This window comes from Microtus ochrogaster, linkage group LG10, assembly GCF_000317375.1.
Source record: "Microtus ochrogaster isolate Prairie Vole_2 linkage group LG10, MicOch1.0, whole genome shotgun sequence".
Taxonomy (NCBI): domain Eukaryota; kingdom Metazoa; phylum Chordata; class Mammalia; order Rodentia; family Cricetidae; genus Microtus; species Microtus ochrogaster.
Window position 1 is genome coordinate 5,051,145 of NC_022035.1, and position 17,920 is coordinate 5,069,064.

General features: G+C 40.3%; 1 protein-coding gene across 4 annotated transcripts in view; it reads right to left on the reverse strand.

Annotated features, from left to right (window-relative positions):
• Ica1 (islet cell autoantigen 1) overlaps window positions 1-17,920 on the reverse strand; it is a 144,828-nt gene that overhangs the window by 118,694 nt on the left and 8,214 nt on the right. For 2 of the 4 annotated variants that reach the window (XM_026787529.1, XM_026787528.1), the window contains exons 2-3: window positions 6,089-6,118; window positions 3,151-3,313 (exon numbers count right to left, since the gene is read on the reverse strand). In XM_026787529.1, the coding sequence (XP_026643330.1) occupies window positions 3,151-3,313; window positions 6,089-6,105 (180 nt within the window). In that variant the 5' untranslated portion in view covers window positions 6,106-6,118. Of the gene's footprint in view, window positions 1-3,150; window positions 3,314-6,088; window positions 6,175-17,920 lie in introns of all 4 variants that reach the window. The other 2 variants (XM_026787527.1, XM_005363717.2) reach the window with 1 other exon arrangement.

Below are 17,920 nucleotides of genomic sequence, written 5' to 3' on the forward strand. Positions count from 1 at the left end.
GAGAGAGAGAGAGAGAGAGAGAGAGAGAGAGAGAGAGAGTGTTGTATGTGAATGTATCACACTGTGCAATAGAGATCAGAAAACTACTTCCAGCAGTCAGTTCTCCCCTTCTGCAGTGGGTTCTGGGGATCAAAGTTCAGCTGTCAAGATTGTCCAGCAAAAACTCGGACTCACTGAACCATCACAATGGCCCATGACCTGATTGTCCGAGACAAGAACTCTTACTGACTCGCTGGCAAGCAAGCCCCCAGGATCTAACTGCTTCTGCCTGCCTTCACCACCTTGTCCTGCTTCTACATGAGTTCCGGAGATCCAAACTCAGGCCATTGTGCTTACATATCAAACACTTCCCCAGCTCTTCATCTATCAAGAAAGCTTGGTATGGGTACAGATGTTCTGGGCCAGCAGAGCAAACTAGCCTTCTGCAGGTAATTCAGCGTGAGAACACTCCATAATACTTTGCACATCATTCTCATGTTCTACTGAGGGACCCATTTTCTCTATTAATATTCATAACTATATTAGTACTTTTTGGGACAGAAATCCCTTTGGTGAGCAAAACACGAAGTCACGGGCCAAATACTTTGGATGCATGAACTAAAACAGTGGCTGTTTAGATGAAAGTATAGTTACTTCAAAAAATATGCTGCTGCAAAACTTCCATATAAAGGTATTGTTTAAGACAGTAGCAAATTAATTGAAATATTAAATTACTATATCATTGAAACAGGGTCTGGCTGTGAAGCTCATACTGGCAATCCTCCTGCTTCAACCTCCAGAGTGCTGGGATCACAAGGCTACTACTATGCCAAGCTTACCTTTTTTGGAAAATGCTTATACTTACTAGCTTGCTAAAAAAAATCTATGAGACATGAAAAGCATATACAACTTAGAATGGTTTAAACTGTATTTACGATACAAGTATCAGAAAAGACACTTCTTCTTTCTACTCTGTTCCATGGTACAATCTCTCCTGAAACAGCACCCAATCAGCTTCAATTTCACAATTTCCAGTGACAGGAGAGAAAGGGTTAAGGGCTGATACTGTTTGTCTTAACATATAGTGGCTATTTACACAGCCATCCAGTTGAAAACTGTGCCTGGAACAGGTTGGGGACATAGTGGTGATTAATGCGGACATGGAATTTGACCTCCTAGTGGAGAAAAGGTACGCAAACAAGCTACACCTGAGGTTTTCCCGTGGACGGTGCATCCGAAGGGTTTAGTTCTAGACTGACTGTTTACCCTCCACAGGGGTTTCTGTGGCAGAAATGAGTACTCTGAGCAAAACGAAGCTGGGCCATATGTTAGTGAACAGCTGTTCCGTGGGTAGATAGTCAGGGACTGTAAACAGCACGGTGAGGTAAGGCTTTTCAAAGTGACTTTTAGGCTGTGAGAACTGAGAATGAGTCATTCAAGGAAAGACGTAGGGGAACGAGTCCAGGCAGACCACGGAACTGCTTTGACAAGTCTGAACTAGCTGGTTGTATTCCGAGATCTGAGGAAAAGCCATAATGGCTGGAGCATTGGGTGAATAGCACAAGATTGGTAGAGGAAAAAAAAAAAAAAGATCCAGGGGAGGGAAGCAGAGGCCAGGTATGTCAGGAACATTCAGAAAGTGGATTGCCAGGATGATAAGCACTCAAAAAATTATTGTTATACCTTGAATTACACTCATTCAACCCTCAGAATAGCTGGGACAAGGAAGCACTCTTGTTGCAAGGGCAAAAGTGGCTCATATTCCACTGTGCAGGGCATCTCAAAGCCAGCCCATCTCTCATTAGCCTAAACTTAGAAAGTCTGGCCTGGGTCTGTTTCTGCCCTCAGACTCATAATATGGGTGCACTCCTCTTCCATACAAAAGACGTTCCTCTGTAACTGACAGCTACATGATGTCCCCTTAGCCCTTGGCTACAACTTAACCACCCTTCTAGCAAAGGCTTTGAATCTTCAGCTTTTAACTGCAGTCTCAGGAATGTTCAGCTCATTAACTTTAGCCACCATATTAAATGTAAGAGATTCTATTGACTATCATCCACGGGACATCTTTTTCCTCTGTGGCCTGCCACTCAGTACTGATGCTTGTTTTCAAGATATAATAAAAATGACAGGCAAAAATGCTCAGCAGGAAAATGATTCAGCAGGTCTTCAACTCAAACTCATGCAGTAGACCAACCATGGCACAAGTTTTTCTCTGTCCACCAACCAGCTCCCGAATAACGACATGCAGACTTAATATTAATTACCAGAACCCAGCCTTAACTTAGGCTTGCCCCACTTGCTCTGACAACTTAAATTAATCCATATTTTTATTAAGCTACATTTTTACCACATGACTTTTGTTCCATGTCTGGTTGTCATCTCTGCCTTTCTTTTCTTTTTTTTTTAAGTTTTATTTATTTATTATATATACAATGGTCTGCCTGCATGTGTCCCTGAAGACAGAAGTTGGCACCAGATCTTATAACCAGGGGTTGTGAGCCACCATATGGTTGCTGGAAATTGAACTCAGGACCTCTGGAAGAGCAGTCAATGCTCTTAACCACTGAGCCATCTCTCCAGCCCTCATCTCTGCCTTTCTTGTTCCTAGTGTCCTCTCTGTGCCCAGAAGTCCTGCCTAACCTCTTCCTGCCAACTATTAGCCATTCAGATCTTCACTAAATCAAGAGAAGACACCTTGGCAAAGACACATCCTCACAGTGTAAACAAACATTCCACAACGCAACTGGATTTTAAATTGTTTGCTATCTGGTTAATGCATTCTAGAATTTTCCATGGCTTAGTAACAACCTTTCTAGACTCTACAATTCATTTTGTTTGTCATTGACTAAACATTTGCCTGGTTTTAATGTTTAATTCTAGGACCTTAGATATAAGGAACAGATTTTTAATTGTGTTTAATACTTCAACAAACACTTCCTTGAATTTACCACACACCGCGCATTCCAACACAGTGCTTGAAAACACATTAAAAGAGGTGTGCTAGGGTCAGAATTTGTAGATTGAAAATATGCTAGGATTGAGCTGGTCTGATCCTAGATTTCCCTCACTGTCTAACTTGAGCAAACTAAGACCACCTAGCAAGTTTGCTCTAAGGTTTTGACTCTTGCAAGGCACCTTTGCTAGGCCCAAGGGCTCTGAAGAGCTTACCTCCAGCTTGGCATCCAGGTCTGCATCAGAGGCAACAACATGCTCATCTTCCTTCTTCCCTGTTGCCTTGATAAAGGCCTGCTTCGTTTCCCAGTATTTCTGTTGCATCTTATTGACAACTGACTTATCTTGAGAAAACCGGTCCTGCAGTTCCCAGGAATAACTGCCAAAAACAGTAGAGAGTTATCTTACTCGTGGCTTTTAAAAGTATTAAGATACTACACTATGAAGTGTTTTAGATATGACAATTTTCTCATGTACATTTACATTGCAGATAAACATACAAATAACCTCTGTTCTTTTGGGGTTATTAAACTATGAAAATCAGTTAATTCTTTCTAACTTACTCCACAATTTTAAAAGTTAGAGTGAGAAAATTCTGAATCTTAAGAAAATCAAGAAATTGAACATCAAGAAGAATATATATGTGTATTCTGGGTTGGGCATACATTCCTTTTGGTGGTTAGAAAGAGTGAGGCCATGGAAGCCAGTAACTAGTTCAGAACAGCTCCGGGAGTCAGAGATAAGGATAGACAGGAGCACATCTTTCCATGCCTCCATTATGTCACGGTGGGGTGACGGCAGAACAGTAGATAAGGGGCTGAAAAATAGCATGTCTAAAATCTGCTACAGAGGCATCTAAAACTGTCAGGCTCGGAGTCAGGGAGAAGAACGGTGGCTGCGTCTGGGGGAAGGGAAACGTGGGGAATGGCTAACCCAGTCATAAGGTTACAGTTATGCTAAAAGGAGTAAGCTCCGGAGATTTGCTACCACTGGACCTACAGCTAACAATCAGAATTGTGCACTTTAAACGCTATGGAGAGCGTAGATTTATTATTAATTGTTCTTACAACAATAAAGCAAAAGAATAAACTCTACAGTGTTAGTTAGGGATTTCTGGGTGCCGAAACACTAAATTATTCAACATAAATGCTTAAAATATAGATAGAAAGTAATTTCTTAGGAACACTGAAATAAAAAGCGAATAAAAATATGTAAAGAAAAATTAGGAAGACAATTGAGAATGATATCAAATTCCATAAGAGTGATCAGAGGACCCCAAATTCTATGAGAAGATTTGTTCTTGGTGCTCTATCCCTCCTTCTCGGTGTTCCCATCCCTCCTCCTCGGTTTTCCATCCCTCCTCCTCAGTGTTCCATCCCTCCTCCTTGGTGTTCCATCCCTCCCCCTTGCTCTGTCTACATCCTACTTGGCTCAGTTCCTGCTACAAAAACTCAACAAATCTTCCTTCCTCCCACCCTAGCCCGTCACCACTCTACATGTGCCAAGCTGACATTCTAAAGCAGGAGCTGCTTAGTAACATTGTAGCAAAACGTTGTATCTCAAACTTGATGATTTACACTCTTCATTTGTAAGCCCATTATGCTTGCTTACAAGGCCAATTCGCATGGTTAGTCTCAGAAAGCCAGGAAATCCGTCTGATGTTGTCCTTAATGATAACTATTTTTGTTAAAGAAGATAGGACTTTGTGAGAGTGTCATTACTATCTTTATTACCTCAGAGATTTATTTTGGTCTCATATTAGAGAAAATAAAAGAGTTATATCATATATGAAAAAGATGACAATTCTATATAATGTGCACATTAAAAGATTGGAAGGATCTAGCCCAAATAGATTATCTCAGGGAAATGAGATTCTGAAAAAATGAGGTACTGGATGGACTTTGTATTGGATCTTTTATTTTTTTCATCCATAATTATATTTCAACAGAAAAAAGTTCCACGGAGTAAAAAAAAAATCAGGAGTGCTTTAGAAATCTAGCAAGCACATATACCCATCATTTGACAAATTTGGAAACCGGTTTCCAAATGCTAACGGTCTTGCTCGAAGTCACAGAGAATGAAAAGCGAGACCTTGTAGTGTTTCTGCAGCAAGCCACAAAGCTGAGCTGTAAAGGTGCTACCTACAATCTTGGGGCTTTCTCATCCCTAAAGGAGTGAGTACTGAGAATTCCAGGACGTGCCAGTCACTGTGGTGGTGCTGAGATGAGCCAGCTCAGGGACATAATGAGGCAAGATGAAATTAATATAATAACAGTCTGACAACTGTTGGATGTATGTTCAGTGACAATGCTCAAGAATAACCTTAGCCATTTATTAATTATTTTTTTAAATTTTTATTTTAAGATGTGCAAAAATTCTTTTGAAGTTTAAAAGTTGACATTACAGAGGGCTTTGGGCCTGATAATCTTCTTGGTAAGAAGGGAAGGATAAAAAGTATATTTCATATAACTTTTAACAGATGAAAATAAAACTATTATATATTTTATGACACAAATTAAAGAAGGTGTAACTTGACAACATTCTTGTTGTTTGGTGGGTGGCAGCTTCACCCACGTGCTAAGAAATACCAAGGAAAGAACTTCTAAGAGGCTCACATGTTGCTTAGATGTGTTACGGGCACATACACGACAGGGCTATCATGAGTGCCGTGTCTAACTATGCTTAGTTTCTGAATGTTCACAAATGATGAAGTTGTGTCTACAACAAAGCTGATCAAGCCATAGTGCTTGATTGATTGTATAATCACTCTTTAGGCACCCCACATAACTTCACACTGGGCCTCCAACAGTGGAAGCTATAAACAAGACAGAAGCAAAAATACATCGAGTTATTAGGGTATATGAAATGGTGGTAAGAAAAATTACCCTTAGATTCCTAAGAGCAGATGTATACCCAAGAGAATTTCTTAGCAAATACAAGTAACCTGAGTATTTGCAACACTTCTGTTGCTTGGTTTTTATGCCACATTAATCAGAGAGAGTAAACCAGGCTACACTCACATCAGAAAGTAGACAGGTAGTTATTTCTTGCTAAAATCTCCTTATCATCCCATTTTATCCCCACTTATTAAGCATTAACTGTGTAATTTCCACTTATCATCCTCCAATGGAAAAACAGGAAACAAATTCCTTACCATTTGTGTCCTGACATGCTTCTTTTTCTACTGTTGATTTGAGAAGGGGCAGAGAAAAAAGCAAGGTGTGATACGTTATATTAATCCTGAAATAAAACAAATGCATTTAATAGTTATACACTAAGCAACAATTATGCATTAATTCAACACATGATGCGTTTTCAGTCAAGCCCAGATCTACTTGCATGATAAGGGTCAAAAACTGTTCTACAATAATGCCAGGTATTGGTGTCAAAAATGGCTTAGCTGAGCAACACTGGAGCGAATAGCCCAAATGAAGCCTTAGGGAAAGAACAGGTAGGGTAGTGATAAAAAAAAAATAAGCAGGGTTTGTAAGACTATATCAAATATGTTGACATTTCTATGAAGCTTAAAATACATGAAATAATGCTGTATATCATTGACAAGACCAATATTGTGTAATTTATTTTAAAAACCATTCTTCAAAGACTTTAGAGTTCATATTTTTATAAAACATACAGTTGTTTAAACAAAAACAATCAGCAACAAATAAATGGGTCCAACTGTGGCGAGGCCAGAGTGCAGGATATGAACCTACACCAACTGTGCATGTTCAACTGTTGAGATCACAATGCTTAAAACAGCTACTTAGCACGTTCGCCTGTGTCAATGCATATGCCATGGTGTTTACATAGAGGTCAGAGGACACTGAGGGTAAATTTTCTGCTTGTACCATCTGGGTTCTGTGGATCTACCTCAGGTTCTTAGGTTGGTGATCACAGCCATAATCTGCTGAGTCATCTCACTGGTCCAGTCTTACTGCCCTCTTTTACATAATTTCAAATTAACTTTACTTTTACTGATACATAAAACACAAAAATTATACATTCTAATAGAGTACTATGCTCTTCTGGCATAAAGAATTTGCTAGACACGATGACGTCTTTGTTCCAGGCAGCAGAAACCGGTAGGGAGGCTGCAGGATATGGTCTGAGAGCTGCACAGTGGTCTCAAGTATGCATGGAGCATCCTCAAGGTTTAAGACACATGGCGAGTATTAGTATCTTCTTCGTATTTCATACTCAAGATCTTAGGGAGATAAATCAGAACATTTCAAAAACAAAAAGACAAAAAATTTAAAAACCCAAATCCTCAAAGACCCAATAGGTAGATACAGGATGCTAAGAGGGCAGTGGAGAAGGGTGTATACATACATCAGGCCAGCAAACTATTTTTAGTAAATCTGGGAGTCACCTGTGTCTTTGCCCTCAATCTGCTTGCTCCCCTCATACAGCAGGCCAGTCCCAAGGGCAAAGCCCGCCAGCTGCCCGGACAGCACTCCAACTTGCCGAGCAGTTCTGCGACAGTAAGGGCCTCTGCCTGCCATAAGACCTCTGGCTGCCAAGGGTGTGCTCACTAGCACTCTGGATGCCTGTCAATCAACTGATGAGTAAATCTCAGGCGGGTCTGCTAACTAGCACTCTTAAAATCACAAGGGGGTTTTGTCGCTGTTGCTGTCGTTTGTTGGTGGGTCTTTGTTTTAAAATGTTTTAAGAAAATGGCAGTGAGTATTTAAGTTTTTCAGCAGCAAATATTGTGATGACAGGGAATAATGGGCTTTTCCTGAGTGTCTGAAATGACAGCAACTGATCACAGACACCCCTTTCCTTTCTCTTCCTCGTGCAGGGCATCCAGGCATCAAGAGAAATTGCCCCGGGAAGGACACTCAAGGTGAACGTGCTTTGTCATCCACTCTGCGTTTTATTCAAAGCTATGTTCAAGCTTTCTCACCTCCACAGACATGTTCCAGCTACAGTCACTTGACACTTCCAACAAAAATTATCATAAAAATGCACATAAGAAATGAGATTGATATACTCTTCCACTGAGTTTGATTTGCCATGAACTATTAAGTGAATTAGTACTTTTGATTCATTTATTCATTATTGGAATAAAACTGAATTTTAATCTGTTTTGGGGTATATAAATGCAGGTGTGTGTGCATTAATGTGTGTGCACGTATGTGTCGACATCATTTGTCCACCTTGTTTTATGAGACAGAATTTCGCACTGAGACCGGAGAGATTCACAAGGGAATCCTTGGCCTCTCCCTCCCCAGAGATGGGTTTACAGACATGTGCTTCTTATGTGGGTCCTGGGGTCAAACTCACATCTTCCTGAGCTGAGATTCCTTTCTCATTTTTTTTTTACATGTACATGACAGTGTACTGTAGGGCATTTCTGTGCAACAGATCTAAAAGATGGTTCATCTTGCATGACTGAAACATCATACCCATTGAACTGGCAACTCACTATCATCTCGTGTCTGGCCCTGGCAATCACCATTAAACTTTCTGATTGTGACTTTCACAACTTCAGATACCTCATTATTAGTGTAACCAAGTGGTATTTGTGTTTTGTGATTGGCTTCTTTCACTTTGCACGATTTCCTTAAAGAATGAAAGAATCAACTCCCTCCTTCCCCTTTAATGCTAATAGTTCATTATATGTGTGTCCATGCGCCACTGACACTTGGGTTACTCTCACGGTTAGCTACTATGGATAATGATGCAATGAACATATGTACCATATAGCTCTTCAGGATTCTTCTCTTATACAAATGATTTACAATCAGAAGTGGAGTAGCTATGGTAGCTTTTGTTTTGTTTCATTTTGATCTTCTACACTGAATATCCCTGCAGCAGGAAATGTGGTCCCAAATTTCCACACCTTTGCCTCTTTACTCCAGCAGGCATTATGATACATCAGCTCATTTTGGTTTTAGTTTGCATTTCCCTGATTATCAGTGATGCTGAGCATCTTTCTGTAGTTTTGTTGACAATTTGTTTGTTTTTTTTAGACAAAGGTCTATTTGGTCCTTTCCTCATTTTAAAATTGAACTGTTTTTGTTATTGAGTTCTTTGAACACTACATCTACATGGTTTGTAAGTGTTTTTTCCCATTAAATAGATGGTCTTTGATTTTGCTTCTGTTGATTGCTTGCTTTACTGTAACATTTTTGATTAATTTTGCTCACTAAAATATCTATCCACTTTAGTTCTTTACACCAACAACAAATATCAGTGAGCAAAGTGCCTCCCCTACACAGACTCTCCGGATGCTACTAGACTACACACCATCTGGTAGTGCACCCCCAGAACTGCTGCCTAGCTACTGCACCATGCTGCTCTGGTGTGTAAGTCCCGCCCCTTGGGGGCGTGTTCGTCTCGGGCTAATGTTTGCATATAAATTTGGCCAGCGTGCTCCCAGCCGCTGCTTCTGCTTCCCTGGTCTCCCGCGTGACAGGCGGGGATACTCTCCTTCCCCACCGAACTAGAATATCGAGCATAGGGTCTGTAAACTCACAGCTACAACAAAATTTGCATATTAATGTGATTTCTAAGCATATTAAAGTCTAAGAACTGTGACTAAGTGCAAGGAAACCCTTTCTGGACATGGATCTTTCTTAAAGAAACATGGCAAGATGCAACAGAAACATGGGTAATCAAATAGGTAAGCCATGCGGGTATATCTGAGTATCTCACACTAAAGCAGCTACAGTCAGAGCTTCTGTCTCTTTCTACAAACATTCAAACACCACACACCAGGACAACTAATAAATACCTTAGATTTTCTAAACCCAACCTATCCCAACTTGCGCTATCATTTCCTAAACTGCCAGCACCACCATCAGTAGTCAAAAGCATTCCGAGGCTGTCGACATGGTGCAGCAGGTAGATATGCTTGTCTTACCAGCCTGACAACCCAAGCTCCATCTCCAGAACTGCTAACAAGGTGGGAAAAACCTGAATTCCACATTCACAGCCTACCCATTCACGATCTACCCTTCTCTCTTTCTCATACCTCTATGAGATAATAATAATAACAAAAATAATAGATAAAATTATAACCCTTTCTTTTTAGTTTGACATTCTAGTTAATCAAACCTAGAGTGGCTCCCAGGAGCCCAAGGCGATGTCCCCAGTTAGTTCCTTGGGCAGCTGAGGATAGGGAACCTGAAATGACCCTATCCTATAGCAATACTGATGAATATCTTGTGTATCACCATAGAACCTTCATCTGGTGATGGATGGAGGTAGAGACAGAGATCCACACTGGAGCACTAGACTGAGCTCCCAAGGTCCCAATGAGGAGCAGAAGGAGGGAGAACATGAGCAAAGAAGTCAGGACCACGAGGGGTGCATCCACCCACGGAGACAGTGGGGCTGATCTATTGGGAGCTCACCAAGGCCAGCTGGACTGTGACTGAAAAAGCACGGGATAAAACCGGACTCTCTGAACATGGCGAACAATGAGGGCTGCTGAGAAGCCAAGGACAATGGCACGGGGTTTTGATCCTACTTAATGTGCTGGCTTTGTGGGAGCCTAGCCAGTTTGGATGTTCACCTTCCTAGATATGGACGGAGGGGGGAGGACCTTGGACTTTCGACAGGGCAGGGAACCCTGGCTGCTCTTTGGACTGGAGAGGGAGGGGGAGAGGAGTGGGGGGAGGGGAAGAAGGGTGGGAGGAGGGGGAGAAGGGAGGGAGGAGGGGAAGGGAAATGGGAGGCTGGGAGGAGGCGGAAACTTGCTTTTTTTTCCTTTTCTCAATAAAAAAATTTTTAAAAGGGTAAAAAAAAACCACTCATTGGGGACTAATTAATATGAAATAGGCAATGTCTTTGACTGGAACCAACTTATTATCTAAATTAGCTCCGTCCAATAAGAAAACACTCTCAGCTACAGTGTAGTTAGAAATGATCTGACAGCCATTGTAAAATCAAAACAACGAAACTTAACTTTAATTTATTATTTAGCCTAACATCTCTAAAAATTTGAAAAGGTAACCAATCTAAAAATTTCTAGGCTGTTTTCCTCCGTCACACTTGAGCCAGTCCAAGATGAGTTGTATATTTTACCTACACATTGAGTTTCAATTCAGACTGGCCCCACTGAACAGTCCATAGTCTCCTGGGGTTAGGGGCTACAGTGTTAGACAGAGTACCATTGATAGTAAGGACAATTGAAATACCGTACAGGCTTATGCAATAGGATCAGACATATGAAACTTGATAAATTCTCCTGTAAAAATGTTTCACTGTAAGAGAGAACAAAGTTGTCAATAGTTTCAAATTGATTGTAGAATTCAAGTGCCATGCAGACAAGGACACTGATATCTCAATCAGTATACCTTGTCCACAAGAATGTCTGTGTTTTTCTCAAGAAAAATCACCCATGATGATGATAAAATGATGCTGCTGGTGATGATGATGGTGACGATAGATCTGTTCAAAGATATTGGGCTCTAAAAGTTAATAATGAAGATAAGTTTTATTTCAGTAAAACAATCCTAGCAAGGCAGCAGTGATTCCCTGAGCAGTGGGCTCTTTGTCCAGGACAGAAGTAAAAGGAAAGAATGTCTTTCTGCTCAGAAGTTCGCTCCTGCCACTTTGATGATAACTTCTTTGAGTTTTCCAAGCTGCTCCTTAACAGTGTTGCAATAGATTTGCCTCATAGCCCAGGGTCAGGCATGAAAACCCTGGTTTATTCTAGTCACCCCATGAAACTGAGAGATCATCTTGCCCTGTGAGAACCTAGGAACAGGGAAGAGGAGCACTTCATATTTTGTACTGGGGTTCTGTACAATCATGATGTCCATTTTCCTTCTTTAGAAATGCTTCCTGTACTGAGCTCTCAATTCGATATCCCAATACAAACAAATAAAAGGTATTAACTACTTGCACACTTGTCTTTTAAGCATCACTTTTAAAATGGCCATGGACATAAACAAAAGTCTTGGTTTTCTCCCTACAATAATCTGAGGTTCACAGAATGCTGAAGTAGAATCTGACTTGTTGCTACATATTGACGTAGTCAGTCTATCCTTGCTGGCACGATACTGGATTCTTCTTGACAACACGGTAAGAGGAAGGTATTTTCATTCCAAGCAGTCTGGTTTCAGCTGTAATGAACACTTGTTCTGGCCTCAAACACTTTCCCATGAGTCCTCACATCAATGAAGTTAGCTGGTTGCACCTTTGATTACATAAAACTTACGAAAATAATCTAAGGTTCTTGAGCCAATACTCATGAAATAAGGGAAGATGGATCATCATTCTGCCACTCTGATGCTGTCAACCCACGAGAATGTTTTAATCGCCAACTAGCTTCCTCGTGAATTTTTTAAGTGTGTCATGTTTCCTGTAGAAACCTTCATGCTTATGATCCCCCTTTCAGTTTTGGTGGTAGAATTTTCTCTCCCAGTCAATGGAAAGTTCTTTTGCTAGATGAAGAACACGAATACAGATACTGTTTCCTTGGGTATATACTGAGCTTATGGTAGAGTTGCCTTTAATTGCATATTAAAATTTTTAATTTTCCTCTATCATTTATTCAAAATTTCTCTATTTTAGAAAAAAAAGTCACTATCTGAGAGTTTTTCAGTTCTGCTGCGTATATCACCATTCAAGTCTCTGATAAGTGGGCCATCATGCAGGAATGAGGTAGCCTGCTGGAAGAACCCCTCGACAAGACCATTCCTCCCTAACACCAGCATTGGTGGACCACAGAGCATCAAATCGAGGGTGCAAATCTGTCCACACTTCAACATCTCTGAAACCAGATATCTGTCACAATCATCATTACCTTGCCAAATATTTAGCTGTCACCTTTATTTCAAGAAACATAAATAGTAGGCCTTATGGCAGTGACTTCGTGGATCTGATGAAATACAGAACCATTCTTTACAATTAAACCATCAGTATATATCACAGATATCTCTGACCATATGCCTATAACTGCACAGGAGAGCTGTGTTAGGGAATTGCCGGCGTGACCTGTGATAGAAAACGCATGGCAAGCAAGAGCCAGTGCCCAGTGCTAAAGCAACATTGAAGAGAACGAGCAGCGATGGTTTCCTATGTGGCTTCTGGGTCAAGTCTCTAAGAATCAGTGGTTATGGACAGGGATATGGTGTGAGTGGATATGGTGGGGGGGGAAGAGCAGCGGTGGGTGGGACCAGCCATTCACAGCTATGCATCATCACCACACAAACACATGCACCAGGGAGATGCAGGGCCCATCACTGAAGACACCCGGGCCCTTTCATCACTTAAATTTATTCTCAGACACCAGAGGGTGGACACTCAGGTATTTCTTTCCCATTTAGTGAGTATCTTTTAAACGCTGCTGCCTTTGCTGGTGAGGAAGTTTGAGCATCTGTCACAAAGGTTAAGCTTCTGATGTCTCTTGGCTCCAGCTTCCCACTGACTAGTTAATAATTAATGTCATCTCCTTGCACCATTTCTATATTATTTAATAGCTTAATCTCATCTAAAAACGACCAATTTTTAAAATGAGTTACTTTCATATGCCGAAACCTACATGCTAGCAATTATTTTATAAATCTCAGCTGTACCTTACTTGTCTTCAGTTAGTTGACCACTGGTTGCTTCCAAATAAACTGGAATAGGTCTTTCCATCTACTTCTCTGGTGTGTAACTTCAGGTTGAATGCCAGTCACAACAGACATATGGAGTGCAGACATATAAGCCAAAGAAACTGAAGCAGCCTGGGCGTGCAATGGCGGCTCTGGGTGTGCAACGGCGGCTCTGGGTGTGCAACGCCGGCTCTGGGTGTGCAACGCCGGCTCTGGGGCTTGCCTCATGAAAGCATGAGAAAAGCATCAGGCAGCCTAGGTGTCCAGGTAACACTTAGCTGAGTGTCTGCAGTTCTTTTGCCAGCGCATGCTCTTAATTCTTTTATTCTAGATGTTTATCTCTGGTCGCTTTCCTATATGTCAATGAATTTTATAATTCTTATGACTAGGAGTATGTTTTGAGTATAATTATTAAACTAGTTTCATTAAGAACACTGAAAAAAGGAACAGTTTCTCCAGGCACAGTTAACTGCATTTATTATTTTAAAATCTTGGCTCATCAGATTGTGTCTTCATGTGTTGAGAAGGGAGAGTGTCACAGAGCGTAGGAGGCTCAATTAACCTTCCACAGGCTAAACAAATCACAGCGGTTCTGACTAGATTTTAGTGGGTGTTTTTCTCTTTACAATATCACAGGGCTTCTCTCTAGATTTTCATACATGATTACTTGAACATGCAGCAGATTCTATTTCTAGGTTTATGTCCCCTGAAAGTTGTTCTGACATTTCATAAATTCACAAGTAAATGCGGGGCAGGATCATACCTTAGTTTTGTGATTCAGAAAACTCTTACACGAGGAAAACAGAATTCTGACCTTATTCAAAGCAGCTAAGAGAGGGCTGAGTTTTTATTAAACTTTGTGGATGCAAGTCACTGCCAGAGTTTCATTTCATGTTAATGATCTGAGGGTCTTAGTATATTTTCAAATGATCATTTTATTCACACATTAGAATAATGCGGACATTGACATACAGGGTGTCTTAGTTAGGGTTTCTATTGATGCGATGAAACACGATGATCAAAAAGCAAACTGTGGAGGAAAGGGTTTATTTGGCTTACACTTCTCAATCATAGACCATCATTGGAAGAAGTCAGAACAGGAACTCAAGCAGAGCTGGGACCTGGAGGCAGGAACTGAAGCAGAGGCCGTAGATGGGGTGCCGCCTACTGGCTTGCTTCCCCTGGCTTGCTTAGCCTGCTTTCTTATAAAACCCAGGACCACCAGTCCAGGGATGCCACCAATCATCATGGGCTGGGCCCTCCACCTCTGGTTCCTAATTAAGAAACCACCTCACAGCTGGATTGCAAGGAGGCATTTCCTCAACTGAGGCTCCTTCCTCTCCGAGGACAATTGTGTCAAGTTGACACACAAAACCAGCCAGTGCCCAGGGCATAATTAACAGGAATGATTCCACAAAACCATTCAAATCAACTTTCCCAAATAAATACATTTTAACGATTTCCTAAAATGCTCCCGAATATCAGTAAGATCCGACACATCCACGGCCACACCAAATCCTTGCGCCTCTCCAAGTCTCTAAGTCTCCTTACACATCAGTAAAAAGTACTAGGCTAGCTGACACAAGAATGTCCTCTCTCACAAAAACTATACAGTCCATTTTAATTTCAGAACTATTGGATAACAAAGAGAAAGCCTCCATAGAGATAATAAATGCAACATCTTCTGTTTTGAGATGTGGAAATTGGGTACCAAAAACTGGAGATAACGTGTCTAAGTTGAGGTCCAAAGTCAGATTCTCATGGAGGAATACTGGAAAAGGGTAAAAAATAAAGCAGAAAATTCAAACTGCTCACAAGGGGTGTGGTCTACCTAGGGTCTCACTCCTTTTTTGTTGCTATAGCTCTGCTTTCAAAGGACAATCCTAGGTAAATTTTCTACTACAGAAAAATGTAGCAGCCATACCAGGAGGCTGACAATCGAAGATAATAAACGTGAAGGAAATCTGCAAGTGTGAATCATATAAAAATGTGCATTTGTCAACTGGGACACTAGAAACAGTAACAGAGCAAATAGTCGGCTTTTGCCGATGAAGAGAAAATGAGAGAGACGGAGGAGAGGATTTGCTGTGTAAATTATATCACCTTTGATTGTGTCTGTTTATATGACTTCCAAATGCTAATTTAAGTGCAGCATACAGATTTTAATCTATATTTATGGTGGTGCTTTTCTTCAAACCATTAACCTGAAAAGGTGAACTGTGAAGGTGACAGATGAAGAACACTCTACCATGACAGACAAATGTTGGAAGAAACACCTATAAAGAAATAACCCCCTCCAAATAGCAGCACAGGGCATTATCAAATGACCGAACTAAACATCGTTCTGAAATTGCATTTCAATTGAGACTCGAGAATGACACTGGGGATGCCATTGCAGATATTGCTTTAAAGAATAATCTATGATAAATTAATCTTCTCATGTAAGACTATTCAGTACCACTGGCCACACGTGGAATTAAACATTGGAAATACAGCTAATTGGAATTCAGATATACTGTTTGTGTAAAACTCATACAGTTTCAAAGATGTAAGAAGCAAAGTAAAACAAAGCAAAATATCTCATTAATAAGTCTCCATCTTATTTATACAAATCATTTTTTATTGCGCTTATATATCCATATATTTAAATTCTATAAAATATTATTTTATATTACCTTTATATAATAAAACATAAATATTAAATGAAATCTATAATACACATTTAAAAATTACATATATTTTATATTTAATTATATACTATGTATGTTATATAGCTTTGTATTTCATACTAAAATAATTTTATGTATTGAGTAATATAAAATAAAAGTTAATTTCATCTCCTCTTTTTTTTTTAGTGTTTTAAACTCAGAACACTTTAGAGCAACTACACTGTTTCAAATCCTATCTATGTGGCTATCAGTGTATTTTTGTTGGTCAGCCTTGGTCTAAGGCATTAGCAAATCAGCAAAGAGCATAAGCAACCATTGTTCTCCGTTAAATACATGACACTTTGAATCCATTTCCTTCCTAGAGTTGGTGATTTTACTTGGTCAAAAACATTTAAAAAACATATTCATACATGTTAAAGTAACTTAACCTATAAAATTGTCATCCAATACATTTCCCTAGCGTTTTCAGTTTGGTCCGGCCTACATAAGGCACTTGTTGATTCACGCAAGATTTGTCAGAGTAATGGAACACATAGGGAACCAAAAAAAAAAAAAAAAAAAATCAAAAACCAAAAAAAAAAAAAAAATCAAAAGATATGCCTTCAATCACAGCCACATGGGATGCCAAGACAGGAAGATGGCAAGTTCAAGGCCTGTCTGGGTTACAGAGTGAGACCGTATTTCCAAATAAAAGCTACCAAATGGGCTACAAGATGTGTAGTGGTAAAGAACTTGTTCAGCAAATGAGAGGCCCTAAATTTAATCTCTGGTACTATGTTTTAAAAAATATGAGAATAATCCCTCTCTATTTTTACATCTATCTATCTACCTACCTATCTATCTCTTTATATACTTACAAATACAGATATAAAATAGATACAAATTTACAGATGAAATACATGCAGATATAGTCATACACATAGAGAATGGTTAACACAGTGGAAAGAACAAGACGGTGACTACAGAGTCCACAATGATATATGAAATGTCACATTGGATTAATGCTAGCCACCAGGTGATGGTGACAGAGGCTAGGCTGTTCTTTAAAATTCAGTTTATCACTTGAGGCCTCCTAAAGAGAATAGGGTGCCTCTATGACGAGGCTCTAGTAGCCGAGAACTACAGAGAATGTACAGATGATTTAGTCCAGCCTTGTTTTCACGGCTAAGGGAACTGAGGCTCGTGGCTGAAGGAAATTTCCCAGGGCAGAGTACATTCTCTTTCATTAGACGAAGACAGCTGAAGTAAACACACACCAGGATGCGGTTTATAAAATGCCAGTGCTGTGCAGAGGCCCCGGTAAACAAGACACCACAGTTCCTTTCTCTGGAAACGGCACACGTTCCAGGACTTTCCTTGGTTAAACTGTGGCAACTAAATCTTGTTTGAGTTTGGAGTTGCTTGTGAGCAAGGAACGAAGATCTTAGGAGTCAGAAGCAAAGCGAGAGAAAGTGATTATTTTGGGGTATGCCTATTGACTTGGCCACCTAGCTGATGTCATCTGAGAACCCGTATGTGATACCTGCTCCAGATTCTTTCTTCTTTCTCAGCGAATATGCTTATGAGATTAAGTAGTCCCAAAGCCCAGAGCTCACATGGCAGGCTGCTTGCTTTGATGGGAATCCGGAAGGACAGGTCAGTGTGTATATATACCTGATAGGGCTGGCCCAGTTACAATAACAAGGAAACTGCATGGAACCTCCAGGTCAGTAGGACAGAGAGAAGCAAGAAATAGAAGGGAGGGCTAGCCTGGCATCAACACAT